The following is a 15,000-nucleotide window of genomic DNA, read 5'->3' as shown; positions in this document are numbered from 1 at the left end:
AGAATGTGATGTTAGAGCGTGTGGGGATAATTTTCTTGCCCCAGAAGGAAGACAGAGAGCAGAGACAGATTATGTGATTTCTGATCTCGAAGGAAGACCGAGAGCAGAGACAGATTATGTGATTTCCGATCTCGAAGGAAGACCGAGAGCAGAGACAGATTATGTGATTCCCGATCTCGATTGCGAACCGAGATATTCTCCAGCACCAACTCGTAAATAAACAAGCGACTCAACGACAGGTGAATACATCACTGCAATGTGATATATCACGCAAACAACATTGTAAAATTTAATGTGATAAACATTTCTTGACATTGTGGAGTTTATCAAGACGCTAGTTAGCTTAGTTATTTGTTTTCGTTAGACGTTAATCAAACAATGATCACGAAGCAGAGCTTTTAAAATTTGTTAATTTACTATCTAGATAAATGTAAAGGACAGCTTCTGTCTATCTGTCTGTCTGTCTGTGTATCGGTATGTAAGAGCGTATCTCCAAAACGGCGAGTCGCAGCGCCACTGAATTTCGCTCGCACACGCCCAGTCTTCGAAGTGACGACGTCCAACGAGACTGTCACCGTCACTGTCTGTCTCTGTCTGTCTGTCTGTCTGTCTCTGTCTGTCTGTTTGTCTGTCTGTCTGTCTGTCTGTCTCTGTCTGTCTGTTTGTCTATCCTCATATATTTCAAACATGAACACTACTACAGGCTAATGAAGAGAAGGTGAGTTTAAGCAGGCTCTATGCGGCCACTACAACTATACTGCTATCTATACCTAATGTATGTAAAATTGTGTGACAAAGTCATCTACAGTGTTACAACTATTAAAGGTAAGAATAGAAATTTTTTTTGCTATTGTCTTTGCATTGCACCGCTGTAGTGTTATTGAAAACCGCTTTCGCCAAAAGCACATAAACTCATTGCAGTTATTGTTGCCAGCATCATCACATGATCGGCGAGATAGTTCCTGTAGATACTTTGTGGCTTCTTCACCCCAGCGACCAAAGTGTTCCATGACGAGGGGAACAAATCTCATTGAAGACATTCCAGCGAGCTTTAGCTCACTGTATTTTTTTGTCTTCCTGTCCTCTCTTCTTGCTGCTGCTGCCCCGTCTTTCTCAGCAGCCTGACTCACAATGTCCGATGCCCATGGATGTGAAAGGGCTACATCTAGTTCTACATTGGCACCAGAGCCAACATCAAAGACAGCGATGTCCGGTCTGTTGTTGCTATCATTGTATCTGTCCCTCGGTTCCTTTTTGTGGTGAATCTGCAGCTGCCGCAAACAGTCATCCCAAGGGCGTCACGTCTTAGGGGCTAGAGAGGGCGCTAGCCCCCCACTTTTTTAGGGCGTGGCTTGCTATATTTTGAGTCAATTCTATTTTCAACGTTAATTAAACAGAAGTGTAGCTTGTCTTTAGCTAAATTAGCTGATTCAGCATAGATGTAGTACTGCTATGAAGGACTGCCTGGAAATCGAGGCTAAAGCACCCGGATACGGAAAATGTCAGCGGGAGACAGCTGTCACAGCAGCAGCTCTGTCAGCCTCAGCAGCGACAAGAACACAAAGCGGAAAGGACAGAAACTCCTTACCACCTTTCTAAGGTCCACTAACAACGTATCGCGGATTGTTGAAATGGAAAAGTAACACGCCAATTTTTTAGATCAAGAACTTCCCTGCAGCCAGAGTCGTCTCACTCCAAGTCTTTGTCATCTTTTTGTACGTCAAGGTTCGACGATACAGCTAGTTCTATCGTGACTGTGACTGTCTCTACTAGTACTACTGCTAGTGAATCTGGCCCGAAAGATTCTGTGTGTCATGCGTTTGATCCTTGCCGAGGTCCAACTGCTTGTTCTGTGACCAATGGCCCGTATCAACCTTGTGCAAAAGAACTGCCGCATGGGAAATTTCCTCAGACGAAATCTGGCACTTGTAATAGGTCCTTTCAACCACACTGGTACACACAATTTTGCTGGCTTGAGTACAGCCCTGCAGCGGATTCCGCGTTCTGCTTTCCTTGTCGGCTGACAGTAAAGCATAACCTGGATAAACAAGGTTGTCCAGACCAAGCGTTCGTGAGTAGAGGTTTCAGGAAGTGGAAGTCAGCAGTAGCTGACATGAGGCGTCACGAGGAATCTTTGAGTCATATTTCAAATGTTGGAGTGTGGAAGAATAGCCAACAGCAGGATGCAACCAGAGGAAGTGTTATGCAACAGTTGAGTACAGCCTACCAGACACAAGTAGAGCTGAACAGACGCAATTTACGTAAAATTTTTGAAGTAATTTTTTTAATGGGAAGACAAAACATCCCATTGAGAGGCCACGATGAATCTAAAGATTCTCACAACAGAGGAAATCTGCTGGAATTTCTTGAATATCTGTCACGGTACTGCCCTGACTTAAAACGCCATTTGGAAGGAAACTTTCACTACGTAAGCCCCAAAAGCCAAAACGACATGTTGAAACTCATTGCATCTAACATTCAGAAGAGAATTACGACAGCTGTCAAACACTGCGGCTTCTTTGGACTAATATGTGACGAGTCACAAGACATATCAAGGGTAGAACAAATGTCTGTCAATGTAAGGTTTGTAACAGACAGCCTGAATGTAGAGGAGAGGTTTCTTGGATTTTGGCCTTTAAAAGGTACTGACGGAGAAAGTCTGTTTCAGCAACTGACGCAAGTTTTGCTTGAGACGGGCCTATCAATGTCTATGGTACGGGCACAGTGTTATGATGGAGCGTCAAGCATGTGCGGGAAGCACTCAGGTTTAGCTACCAGGCTTCAGGAGGTCGAGAAGAAAGCTGGATATGTGCATTGCCATGCCCACAGATTGAACCTCAGTCTTCAAAACAGCTGCGAGAACGTTACAGATGTGCGAAACGTTCTAGGTGCTGTTTCCAGTCTCTATAATTTACTTGAAGGATCAGCCAAGAGACATGAAAAGTTTCAAGATGTGCAACGAAGACAGAACGAAGGAAAGGGCCCGCAAGCAGTACTCCAACGACCATGTCATACTAGGTGGGGTTCCAGGCACGCAGCAGTCCATACTGTTAGGCAACAGTTTGCATCAATTCTGATTGCTCTGGACGAACTCTCTGACGATGCTGCGATCGGAAGTGAAGCTCACTGTTTACTGACTGTTGTATCTTCATTCAATTTTCTCTTCTATGTGTCCGTTCTAGACACTCTACTAGGATTAATCTCTCATCTATCCCAGTACCTGCAGGGAGAGAACGTAGATCTTCAGGCAGCAAAAAGATCAGCTGATAGCGTCATTGCTACTCTACAAAGTTTCAGAACAAATGAAAGTTTTGAGAATTTCTGGCAGTCATCGGAGAAAGAGAGTAAAGCAAAAAACCTGACTCCACCAGCTCTCCTTCGAGCTCGTCGACCTTCTCACCGAATTGACGAACGAAGCACGACCCAATATCAGCCACTGTCACCAAAAGAACGTTATCGACAAGCATATTATGAATTATTGGATATCATGGTATCAGACCTAACTCGACGCTTTTGTAGCAAAGATTACCGTGTGTTCTGTGGAATTGAGAAGTTGTTGTCCGAGTCAGTCTCGTTATCGGCGCCAGATCAGTCGCTTGTGAGTGAGATATTACACTTTTACACAGGTGACTTTGACAACACTCAGTTCACGTCTGAAATAAGAGTATTTTACAATTATTCTAAACTGCACTTTTCTAAAGACGTTGTGGAGACCGGCAACATAGGTGCTCTTGCTCGTCAGTTTGTTTCTCTCCGTTGCACAGAATTGTTTCCCCAAGTCTTCAAACTGTTCAAGTTGTTTCTCTGCATTCCTGCTACATCTTCAACTGCAGAGCGGTCGTTTTCTGCTCTAAGGCGACTAAAATCATGGCTGCGAACTAGGATGGCTGACGAGCGCCTCCGGTCCCTTGCTCTGATGTGCTTCGAATGCGACATTGCTAAGGAACTGGAGAGTAATATTGATGATCTTGTTTCACAATTTGGTGCTCTTTGTGACAGACGTCTTCCTCTACAATAGTTAGTAAACTTTTTGTAATGTTGATATTAAAAAGAATTTAATATATATGACGCCATGAATTACGTCACATATCTCAGCTTCAAATTTTCGCCCCCCCACTTTTGGGACCCATGTGACGCCCTTGGTCATCCCATTCACTTACTATCGAATCGTGTGACCAAACAGGCCCACCACCCTTCTTACAAGTCAGCAAGTGGTATCCCATTTCGTCTAATGCAGTTCCACAATCACACTGCTCAATCCATCTGACAGCCGGCAAAGATAGACCCAATCTCAGCAAACACGCCAAACGGAATTCGTAAGGTGAGAGTGCGAATTTTGCTGATTCTGGAATCGTGTTAAGCCAGGAGCCAGCACCTTTTCCACCTAGAGAGCGAAGGCGAGCCGCATCTGTGGGCGAAGCAGTGTTTTCTACCATGTGGGCAGTAGCAAAAGACATGTGTTGACGAGTTAATTTTTGTTGTAGTCTCTTAGTGTCCTCTAGCAAGTCAGTAAAAATCTTGCCAGGAGGAATTGCTCGAAGTAACTCGGATCTAATAGAACCATCTGCACCATCTCCAAAAATGATTTCATTAATTTGATTCTCCATAGCTGGGAATCGAATCGGTAATGTCGACAGTGCATTAGCCCAGCTAGATATAAAGGCTATTTGACATATCTCTGTAATGGATGTCATCCCAAAACCTCCATTTTTAATCGGTAGTGTCGCTTGAAACCACCTGTCGTTTGGAATTGGACCACAGTTCAGTATTTTTGAAAATGACTCTCTTGTCAGATGATCATGCAGTGAAGCTGCTTCGATGAGGTACTTTGGTGCTACTGACCTTGCCAAGTGTGTCATTCTAGGAACATGGCAATGCCTAAGTAAAAGCATCGCACTCTGTGGATCCTCAAGCTCGACCAGTTGGTCACACAAAAGGTTTCCAGAGTCAGCAAATGATGAACAGTGGGACTGAATAAATGATGGGCAGCCAATAGGAACCCCAAGGATTGTGGTTCCCGTGGATGTAGTCGGAATAGATGAAATTTGATCTCCGAGAAGTTTGATGCCTGAGGATGACGAAAAGACCTCACACTTGCTGCTTGATATTTCTAAACCAATACTGGTTGTCTGTCTGTCTGTCTGTCTCTGTCTGTCTCTGTCTGTCTGTCTGTCTGTCTCTGTCTGTCTGTCTGTTTGTCTGTCTGTCTGTTTGTCTGTCTGTCTGTCTCTGTCTGTCTGTTTGTCTGTCTGTCTCTGTCTGTCTGTCTGTTTGTCTGTCTGTCTGTCTCTGTCTGTCTGTCTCTGTCTGTCTGTCTGTCTGTCTGTCTGTCTGTCACCACAAAAGTGTCCAGATCTGAAAATGCAGGCATCACAATGAAGTGGACTTTGTAACAGAAAAGCACAAGTACAGATCAGAGGGACCGGTTGCCATGTAGACAAATTTTTAGTAAATTTTAAATTATTTAATATTTCAAAATTAGTAATTTATTAAATAATTTTTGATGTTACATTTGCTACTAACAACCTATGTGTACGTATCTGTGGAATTCCAGGGGCGTACCGTGGCCATTGGAAGTGGGGGGGCTGAAATACCCGAACACTGACACGCCCCTTTGACAAAAATTGTATTAGTAGCAACAATGCAGACCACAAAGTATTACGTTTACTCGTATACATATATACAGTATGGAGCAGACTAAACAAGCACCTATTTACTGAAAAATCATCCTGCGGTTTCCTCTTGCACAGAACTCTTCTATGAGTTCATCAATAGCTTCCTCTAACTTCAATACCTCTTCTCTCTCAACTGTTAGTAAGGCCAGAGCTGCAAGTCTTTCTTCTTCCATAGAACTCCTAAGCCAAGTCTTTAGACGACGGAGAGTAGAAAAGGAACGCTCAGATTCTGCTGATGAGACTGGAACTACCAGATATATTTGCAAAAGCCTTAAAACTTCTGGATAGCTGTCTCTAAGACCCTTTCCAGCCCCATGCGCGTCTGTTTTTTGTACTTCTGGTTTTGCTGATGAGACGACATGGTGTCAGTGAAGTAGTGTTGATCACGGAAACCGATGTCTGCAGCCTAGTGTGAGACACGCATGCTCGGCCTCGAACATCCAGACTGTAAACAGACGCGCACGTTTACAAAAAGCGACGTAACGCTAGTTTTCACCTGACAAAATGGGAAACGCCCACAAAAACTGGGGGGGCTATAGCCCATTTAGCCCATGCCACGGTACGCGCCTGGGAATTCCCTTCAAACATGCAAGTGCCACAGAGAGACTGCTAATCATTTAATATGCTTGAGTTTTAGAGTGGCCAGCAACTGTTGCTATACAATCTATTACCATCAATATATTAATTAATATATTAATTATTTATTAATATATTAATTAATTATTAATATATTAATTAATTATTAATATATTAGTTAATTATTAATATATTAATTAATTATTAATATATAAATTAATATATTTATGAGTTAAAATATGTATATTGAGTTATTTATTTATATTAATAGTTTATTTATTTTATTAATTAAATTTATTACTTTTTGATTAAAATATTACTAATGCTTTTGTATGTTAGACAGCAGCGTCAAATGGCACGACTAGAATTCGAGTCAAAGTGAAGGGATTTGGTCCTCGTGGCAGGTGGCTTACTGTCCAGGTATCACATACCTCATTGTGTTATGCATATAGACACCTTTGTGTCTCTTTATTTGCTGCTTATTGTAGTCAGCAGTGAAAGGTCTTCAGGTGGGTGGTCTTGATGTTGTCAGTATAACTGACGTCACTCCTGTGCCACACAATGGATGCAAGCCACGTAAAGCACGACGAGTATAGGAAAGTTGGATTGACTGTAAAGTTGTAATTGAAAAATTAATATAAATCTAACAAAATATATCGTGTGGCGTGTCAATCAGTGGGCTATCCGTTTTTATCTAAGAAACTTGGCAGAGTTAAGGCTTTGTGTTGAAGCTTGTAGTACAGCTTGTCATTGTGGATCTGTTGTGATAATGTACTTTGTCTGTCTTTCTGTCTGTCTGTCCGTTTGCCCGTCCGTCCGTCCGTCGCTCTGTCTGTCTTTCTGTCTGTCCGTCCGTCTATCCGTCTGTCTGTCTCTGTTTGTTTATTTGTCTGTCTGTGCGTCATTGTGTTGGTGCACTGCGTATGCAATGAACTTCCCAACATTTCTGCTCGTGTCACATTATCATATTGATTGCTTCTGGTGTTACAAACTCACGTGCTTCTACTCATATGCAGTCCCCCTCTATTAGCGATCTAAACCGTCCAGGAGTAGATTAACGGTTTACTGCAATGCTTTCCATCTCTCTTGTCACTTGTTTGTTGTCGCTTTGTTGGCAACTCCAAGAGAATTCAGCTCAAGGTCAGTCTGTTGCTGCACTGTCTCTTCCTGTTTCTCTATTGTCATGCGGCATGCACTAACTTCCTTTCTTTATGGTTCTTAAACTCGTTTGACTTGCAGTCAACGTTGCTCTACACAAAACAGCATCACAATCGTCGATAGGCAATTTTATTGGGGTTGGACAGACGCCCGCTTCCAACGCAGTGGATGGAAATACAAACAACAAATTTTCAGGTGGCAGTGTCGCTAGCACGTACAGTGAGCAAAATCCCTGGTGGCAAGTTGACTTGGGCGACACCTACAGCATTTCTAGAGTCGTCGTCTTTCCTTTCTACAGAGACGATTACCTTAAAGATTACACCGTAACTCTACTACTAAAACAAGGCAATCAATTTGTAACTCAGACCACCACGGACGTTTTTCCTTACTATGATGGAGAAACGGCACGAGCATACGACTGGTGGCCTCCTCAGGATCTTGTAAGAATTGTTAGGATTGACACGAAAGCATCAACGGAGTTCACCTTACGCGTAGCAGAAGTGCAAGTTTATTCAAGTAACTCAACATATGTCAGACTCCGTGGTGTCATGTAGGGCGCTTGACGTTGTTTGGTTGTAGGCAGACTTAGAACTGTATCTCTAGGTAAACCTGCTCAACAGTCTTCACGTGGATCAGTGGATGGTGACCCATCACGAGCAGTTGATGGAAATGTGAGTACAGCAGCTGTAACGAGTGATGTCGAAATGAACTCTTATTGGAAGGTTGATCTACAAGCACAATACTGGATTGGTCACATTACCGTCATACCAACATGTTGTGACAATATCGACCAACATGTATCGATAGAGATCAGAAATGCTGCGTCACATGTCGTCTGTTCGTTTAATGTACAAGTAGCTCTCGCAAATTCTAGTGGGTTCGACTGCCTGTGAAATGTGTAGTCTGAGGACCGAGTAGACAACGTGCTACGTACGAGTAGCTTTCCGTACTGTACTGTACCAAGGCTAGAACAGAACTGAATACAAGTGGCAGGGCTAGAAACCTAAGTAATAGATAGTAGTAGCCGCAAGGGCGTGTCCTCACTTAATGACATTAACTGACCTCAAACACTACATTTCCCTCCCTTCCTTTAGATAAACAATACGGAGAACAAATTGAACGTATACAAACTAACGAAACGAAGTCACAAACGATTTAAATCGCGCAGGAGGGACTATAGTTCGCTTCGGTCGTTCTGATTGTTGTGTCGCTGGCTCAGACATGTCTTGTGTCGGGGTCGTGGCTGCAGCTTGGTCTCCAGTATCTGCCTGGGTGTTGCTGTCGGTGTTTGCACTTTCACTGCTGCCTGCTGATATCTCAACGTCCTCATCTCTTTCCTTCCTTTCGCATACCGGCTTCGTCAGCTGGACGTTGCGTTTAACCTTGACTTTTCCCGGAGATTCGAGGACAAGCTGATCCCCGTGACGAGAAACAACTGTGTACGGATCCGGCAAGAAAGTAGGACTGAGCTTATTCGCAGGAGTCGTATTTCTGACAAGAACTCTGTCTCCCTCTGTGACAGGATGGTCCAGGGCACGACTCGACTGGTCAGCATAATCTTTCGTGGTTTGCTTACGTGCAGAGTCACGATCACGAACAGATACGTCATCACTTACCGTATCCGTGATAGCGGGTAGCTTGCTGCGCATTGGACGGCGAAAGAGTAGCTCGGCGGGACTGACACCTGTTGTTGAATGAGGTGTAGACCGGTAGGCTAGTAGAAATCTTTGTAACTCCACTCGCCATGGTTTCTGTTCAAGATTCGCGACCTTGATGGCCTTCAACAGAGTACGGTTCTGTCGTTCTACTTCTCCATTTGCCCGTGGCCAAAGAGGTGTGTTCCGGCGATGCTGGATTCCTAGCTCGTTGAGGAAAGCAGTGAACTCGGAAGCAATGAACTGCGGTCCGTTGTCGGTGCGAATGCTTCGCGGGATACCGTACCGTGCAAAATGAACATTGAGACGGTTGATGACGGACTGCGCGGTAGTAGACCGTAGAATGTCAACCTCGAAGTAGCGGCTGTAGTAGTCTACGGTGACGAGTAGCGTTTCTCCTGTCGGTAGAGGTCCCAGCAAATCTGTGGCTAGGTCTTCCCACGGTCCTTGTGGTAGTGCCGTTGATTTGACTGGAGCTGGAGGAAGCGGCTGACTGACGGCTTGACAACTGATACAAGTTTTACACGTCATTTCCGCTTGTCGGTCGATACCAGGCCACCATACTTTAGTGCGGAGGCGTTCCTTCGTCTTTACTATTCCTTGATGGCCTTCATGAGCTAACTCCAGGATGCGGTCACGGTAGCATGAAGGAGGTACTATCCTGGTACCGCGAAGAACGACTTGACCGATAGCTGTAAGTTCGTGGCGAACCGGCATGAACTTGTGAGGGAGATGTGTCCAGTCGTTGGTGCTTATGCATCGGCGGATGGTCTGTAGCTCATCATCACTAGCTGAAGCGGTTTCAATGTCCTTTATTGCTATAGCACACGGAGCGGTACACTGCGTAACTATGTGGACTGACTCTTCAGTATCACCTGTGTCCACTGCGTCGTCGATCCTGGTGGTCGGTAAACGTGACAAGGCGTCAGCAATGTTGTTTGGTCCGGTGACGTACTTTACTTTGAAAGTGTACGCCTGGAGTCGAAGAACCCATCGTTCGATGCGTGCAGATGGCTTTGACGATTGAGAGTATATCACTTGGAGAGGTTTGTGATCGGTGACAAGGTCAAAAGTTGTGCCGTACAGGTACTGGTGAAAACGTTCACAAGCCCAAACAAGACCTAAAGCTTCCTTCTCCGTCTGACTGTAGCGGCGTTCGACACTGGTGAGCGTGCGGCTGGCATAGCAGATTGCACGAGACGAACCGTTAGGTTGTTGTTGTACGAGAACTGCTCCGAGACCAACAGGGCTGGCGTCTGCGATGACCTGTGTACGTGCAGTGTGGTCGAAGTACGCGAGTGCGGTGGCTTTAGCAAGCTGTTTCTTTAGTTTCGTGAAAGCTCGCTCTTGCTCGTCGGTCCACGTGAAGGAATTGTTTCTGTGTGTGATTCGGCGTAGAGGCTCTGCAGTCGTGGAGAGGTCGGGTAGGAATCGAGCGCTGAATCCCACGATCCCAAGAAAGCTGCGTAGTTCTGCTGCGGTACTTGGGCGTGGTGCATCGATGATTGCCTGAATTTTGTCCTTGGATGGCTCTACTCCCTGTCCTGACAGCTGTAGGCCATAAAACTCGACTTTAGTTCTGCGAAACCAACACTTCTGTAGGTTGAGGGTGAGACCACATTCTCGAAGGCGATCGAGTACTCGGAACAGGTTAGCGTCATGTGTCCCTTGGTCTGGCCCGTAGACAATGAGATCGTCCGCAATATTCAGTGCACCCGGACAATCGGTCAAAAGTTGGCTGACAATGTGTTGGTACTTCTCTGGCGCCGATGTGATGCCAAACATCATGCGTTTGTAGCGGTAGAGACCGTCGTTGACAGCGAATGTAGTGATATCACGTGACGCCTCGTCAAGCTCGACCTGGTGAAATCCCCATCGAAGATCAAGCTTTGAAAAGACAGTGCTGCCGTTCAGTGCTTGTAGAATTTCATCAACCGTTGGAATTGGGTAACGTTCACGGATAATTGCCTCGTTCGCACGGCGCATGTCAACACATAGGCGTATTTCTCCGGACGCCTTCGGCGCGACGACAACTGGACTAACCCATGACGTAGGACCGTCGACTTTCTCGATAATGTCCTTCGTAAGGAGTTCTTCCAATCTGTCCGAAACAGGCTTTCTAAGTGCGAAAGGAATCCGTCGTGGCTTTTGTGCGACTGGTCTGACCTGCGGATCAATGTGAATATGCGCTTGGTAGCCATCCAGCTTGCCGACACCGTGAAAGAGCTGCGGGTATCGCTGTTCGATGTCGACCCGGAACTGATCACCAGACGTGTTGACCGTGTGTGCGGTGTGCGGTCGCTCAGGTTTCAACCGCAGTACTCCAAACTGTTGAGCTGATTTCCTGCCGAGGAGAAGCTGCCCCTTCGACCGAATTACCACAAATTCGGTGGGCGTTGTTGTGAAATGTGTAGTCTGAGGACCGAGTAGACAACGTGCTACGTACGAGTAGCTTTCCGTACTGTACTGTACCAAGGCTAGAACAGAACTGAATACAAGTGGCAGGGCTAGAAACCTAAGTAATAGATAGTAGTAGCCGCAAGGGCGTGTCCTCACTTAATGACATTAACTGACCTCAAACACTACATTTCCCTCCCTTCCTTTAGATAAACAATACGGAGAACAAATTGAACGTATACAAACTAACGAAACGAAGTCACAAACGATTTAAATCGCGCAGGAGGGACTATAGTTCGCTTCGGTCGTTCTGATTGTTGTGTCGCTGGCTCAGACATGTCTTGTGTCGGGGTCGTGGCTGCAGCTTGGTCTCCAGTATCTGCCTGGGTGTTGCTGTCGGTGTTTGCACTTTCACTGCTGCCTGCTGATATCTCAACGTCCTCATCTCTTTCCTTCCTTTCGCATACCGGCTTCGTCAGCTGGACGTTGCGTTTAACCTTGACTTTTCCCGGAGATTCGAGGACAAGCTGATCCCCGTGACGAGAAACAACTGTGTACGGATCCGGCAAGAAAGTAGGACTGAGCTTATTCGCAGGAGTCGTATTTCTGACAAGAACTCTGTCTCCCTCTGTGACAGGATGGTCCAGGGCACGACTCGACTGGTCAGCATAATCTTTCGTGGTTTGCTTACGTGCAGAGTCACGATCACGAACAGATACGTCATCACTTACCGTATCCGTGATAGCGGGTAGCTTGCTGCGCATTGGACGGCGAAAGAGTAGCTCGGCGGGACTGACACCTGTTGTTGAATGAGGTGTAGACCGGTAGGCTAGTAGAAATCTTTGTAACTCCACTCGCCATGGTTTCTGTTCAAGATTCGCGACCTTGATGGCCTTCAACAGAGTACGGTTCTGTCGTTCTACTTCTCCATTTGCCCGTGGCCAAAGAGGTGTGTTCCGGCGATGCTGGATTCCTAGCTCGTTGAGGAAAGCAGTGAACTCGGAAGCAATGAACTGCGGTCCGTTGTCGGTGCGAATGCTTCGCGGGATACCGTACCGTGCAAAATGAACATTGAGACGGTTGATGACGGACTGCGCGGTAGTAGACCGTAGAATGTCAACCTCGAAGTAGCGGCTGTAGTAGTCTACGGTGACGAGTAGCGTTTCTCCTGTCGGTAGAGGTCCCAGCAAATCTGTGGCTAGGTCTTCCCACGGTCCTTGTGGTAGTGCCGTTGATTTGACTGGAGCTGGAGGAAGCGGCTGACTGACGGCTTGACAACTGATACAAGTTTTACACGTCATTTCCGCTTGTCGGTCGATACCAGGCCACCATACTTTAGTGCGGAGGCGTTCCTTCGTCTTTACTATTCCTTGATGGCCTTCATGAGCTAACTCCAGGATGCGGTCACGGTAGCATGAAGGAGGTACTATCCTGGTACCGCGAAGAACGACTTGACCGATAGCTGTAAGTTCGTGGCGAACCGGCATGAACTTGTGAGGGAGATGTGTCCAGTCGTTGGTGCTTATGCATCGGCGGATGGTCTGTAGCTCATCATCACTAGCTGAAGCGGTTTCAATGTCCTTTATTGCTATAGCACACGGAGCGGTACACTGCGTAACTATGTGGACTGACTCTTCAGTATCACCTGTGTCCACTGCGTCGTCGATCCTGGTGGTCGGTAAACGTGACAAGGCGTCAGCAATGTTGTTTGGTCCGGTGACGTACTTTACTTTGAAAGTGTACGCCTGGAGTCGAAGAACCCATCGTTCGATGCGTGCAGATGGCTTTGACGATTGAGAGTATATCACTTGGAGAGGTTTGTGATCGGTGACAAGGTCAAAAGTTGTGCCGTACAGGTACTGGTGAAAACGTTCACAAGCCCAAACAAGACCTAAAGCTTCCTTCTCCGTCTGACTGTAGCGGCGTTCGACACTGGTGAGCGTGCGGCTGGCATAGCAGATTGCACGAGACGAACCGTTAGGTTGTTGTTGTACGAGAACTGCTCCGAGACCAACAGGGCTGGCGTCTGCGATGACCTGTGTACGTGCAGTGTGGTCGAAGTACGCGAGTGCGGTGGCTTTAGCAAGCTGTTTCTTTAGTTTCGTGAAAGCTCGCTCTTGCTCGTCGGTCCACGTGAAGGAATTGTTTCTGTGTGTGATTCGGCGTAGAGGCTCTGCAGTCGTGGAGAGGTCGGGTAGGAATCGAGCGCTGAATCCCACGATCCCAAGAAAGCTGCGTAGTTCTGCTGCGGTACTTGGGCGTGGTGCATCGATGATTGCCTGAATTTTGTCCTTGGATGGCTCTACTCCCTGTCCTGACAGCTGTAGGCCATAAAACTCGACTTTAGTTCTGCGAAACCAACACTTCTGTAGGTTGAGGGTGAGACCACATTCTCGAAGGCGATCGAGTACTCGGAACAGGTTAGCGTCATGTGTCCCTTGGTCTGGCCCGTAGACAATGAGATCGTCCGCAATATTCAGTGCACCCGGACAATCGGTCAAAAGTTGGCTGACAATGTGTTGGTACTTCTCTGGCGCCGATGTGATGCCAAACATCATGCGTTTGTAGCGGTAGAGACCGTCGTTGACAGCGAATGTAGTGATATCACGTGACGCCTCGTCAAGCTCGACCTGGTGAAATCCCCATCGAAGATCAAGCTTTGAAAAGACAGTGCTGCCGTTCAGTGCTTGTAGAATTTCATCAACCGTTGGAATTGGGTAACGTTCACGGATAATTGCCTCGTTCGCACGGCGCATGTCAACACATAGGCGTATTTCTCCGGACGCCTTCGGCGCGACGACAACTGGACTAACCCATGACGTAGGACCGTCGACTTTCTCGATAATGTCCTTCGTAAGGAGTTCTTCCAATCTGTCCGAAACAGGCTTTCTAAGTGCGAAAGGAATCCGTCGTGGCTTTTGTGCGACTGGTCTGACCTGCGGATCAATGTGAATATGCGCTTGGTAGCCATCCAGCTTGCCGACACCGTGAAAGAGCTGCGGGTATCGCTGTTCGATGTCGACCCGGAACTGATCACCAGACGTGTTGACCGTGTGTGCGGTGTGCGGTCGCTCAGGTTTCAACCGCAGTACTCCAAACTGTTGAGCTGATTTCCTGCCGAGGAGAAGCTGCCCCTTCGACCGAATTACCACAAATTCGGTGGGCGTTGTTCTTCCGTGTATCGTAGCGTTGGCCGTGAACTGACCAACGACGTCAAGTGGTTGACGTGAGGCGTAAGCGTACAGCGTCTTGCTCGTTACTCGTAGCGTTACGTTCAGGCCTTGTGAACAGAGTTTGTGAAAGAGATCGTCACCCATAATATTGCAAGAAGCTCCAGAGTCGATTAGTGCTTGTGTGGTAACGCCGTTCAAACTAATCATGGTTGTTGGTGTTGAAGTTGACAGCTGCTTTGACATTTGGCCGTCGTAATCACCAATCGTAAAGGCGAATGACTCATCCTCATCTTCTCCAGAATCCGGTTGGGAAGATGCGGTGACTTGATGAGCGCGGTCACTGCGGCGAGCAGGTGGTCTGTGTGT

General features: G+C 46.6%; 5 protein-coding genes across 5 annotated transcripts in view; 3 read left to right on the top strand and 2 right to left on the bottom strand.

The window, feature by feature from the left end:
* Window positions 1–497, top strand: part of LOC134192593 (uncharacterized) — a 4,377-nt gene extending 3,880 nt beyond the window's left edge. The window contains exon 7 of the mRNA XM_062661340.1: window positions 1–497. This exon is cut by the window's left edge and continues 480 nt beyond it. Within this exon, the coding sequence (XP_062517324.1) occupies window positions 1–220 (220 nt within the window). The 3' untranslated portion in view covers window positions 221–497.
* Window positions 498–1,339: 842 nt separating this feature from the next.
* On the top strand, window positions 1,340–4,094 carry LOC134192603 (zinc finger MYM-type protein 1-like). Its single transcript, XM_062661350.1, has 2 exons — window positions 1,340–1,600; window positions 1,660–4,094. The coding sequence occupies exons 1-2, from the start codon at window positions 1,500–1,502 to the stop codon at window positions 4,016–4,018; spliced, it is 2,460 nt and encodes an 819-aa protein (XP_062517334.1). The 5' UTR covers window positions 1,340–1,499; the 3' UTR covers window positions 4,019–4,094.
* Window positions 4,095–7,261: 3,167 nt separating this feature from the next.
* LOC134192394 (uncharacterized) lies at window positions 7,262–8,302 on the top strand. Its single transcript, XM_062661133.1, has 3 exons — window positions 7,262–7,391; window positions 7,491–7,925; window positions 7,989–8,302. The coding sequence occupies exons 1-3, from the start codon at window positions 7,322–7,324 to the stop codon at window positions 8,300–8,302; spliced, it is 819 nt and encodes a 272-aa protein (XP_062517117.1). The 5' UTR covers window positions 7,262–7,321.
* Window positions 8,303–8,340: 38 nt separating this feature from the next.
* LOC134192393 (uncharacterized protein K02A2.6-like) lies at window positions 8,341–11,630 on the bottom strand. Its single transcript, XM_062661132.1, has 2 exons — window positions 11,621–11,630; window positions 8,341–11,541 (listed from the first exon to the last, which is right to left on the bottom strand). Exons 1-2 carry the CDS (start codon window positions 11,628–11,630, stop codon window positions 8,540–8,542), a joined length of 3,012 nt encoding a protein of 1,003 aa, XP_062517116.1. The 3' UTR covers window positions 8,341–8,539.
* Window positions 11,508–15,000, bottom strand: part of LOC134192391 (uncharacterized protein K02A2.6-like) — a 4,555-nt gene continuing 1,062 nt past the window's right edge. The window contains exon 1 of the mRNA XM_062661131.1: window positions 11,508–15,000. This exon is cut by the window's right edge and continues 1,062 nt beyond it. Coding sequence (XP_062517115.1) covers window positions 11,707–15,000 — 3,294 coding nt within the window. The 3' untranslated portion in view covers window positions 11,508–11,706.

Source organism: Corticium candelabrum, chromosome 16 (assembly GCF_963422355.1).
Source record: "Corticium candelabrum chromosome 16, ooCorCand1.1, whole genome shotgun sequence".
NCBI lineage: Eukaryota > Metazoa > Porifera > Homoscleromorpha > Homosclerophorida > Plakinidae > Corticium > Corticium candelabrum.
Note: the sequence above shows the minus strand (reverse complement) of the source record. Positions and strands in the feature narration are given on the sequence as shown.

Bases quoted from the DNA above. Each gene is read 5' to 3' on its own strand.
- LOC134192394 (XM_062661133.1), top strand. From the start codon at position 7,322: ATGCTTTCCATCTCTCTTGTCACTTGTTTGTTGTCGCTTTGTTGGCAA. The intron at 7,392-7,490 runs GTCAGTCTGTTG...TTTGACTTGCAG, and splicing joins CCAAGAGAATTCAGCTCAAG to TCAACGTTGCTCTACACAAA. The intron at 7,926-7,988 runs GTAACTCAACAT...GTTTGGTTGTAG, and splicing joins AGAAGTGCAAGTTTATTCAA to GCAGACTTAGAACTGTATCT.
- LOC134192603 (XM_062661350.1), top strand. From the start codon at position 1,500: ATGTCAGCGGGAGACAGCTGTCACAGCAGCAGCTCTGTCAGCCTCAGC. The intron at 1,601-1,659 runs GTCCACTAACAA...CCAATTTTTTAG, and splicing joins CTCCTTACCACCTTTCTAAG to ATCAAGAACTTCCCTGCAGC.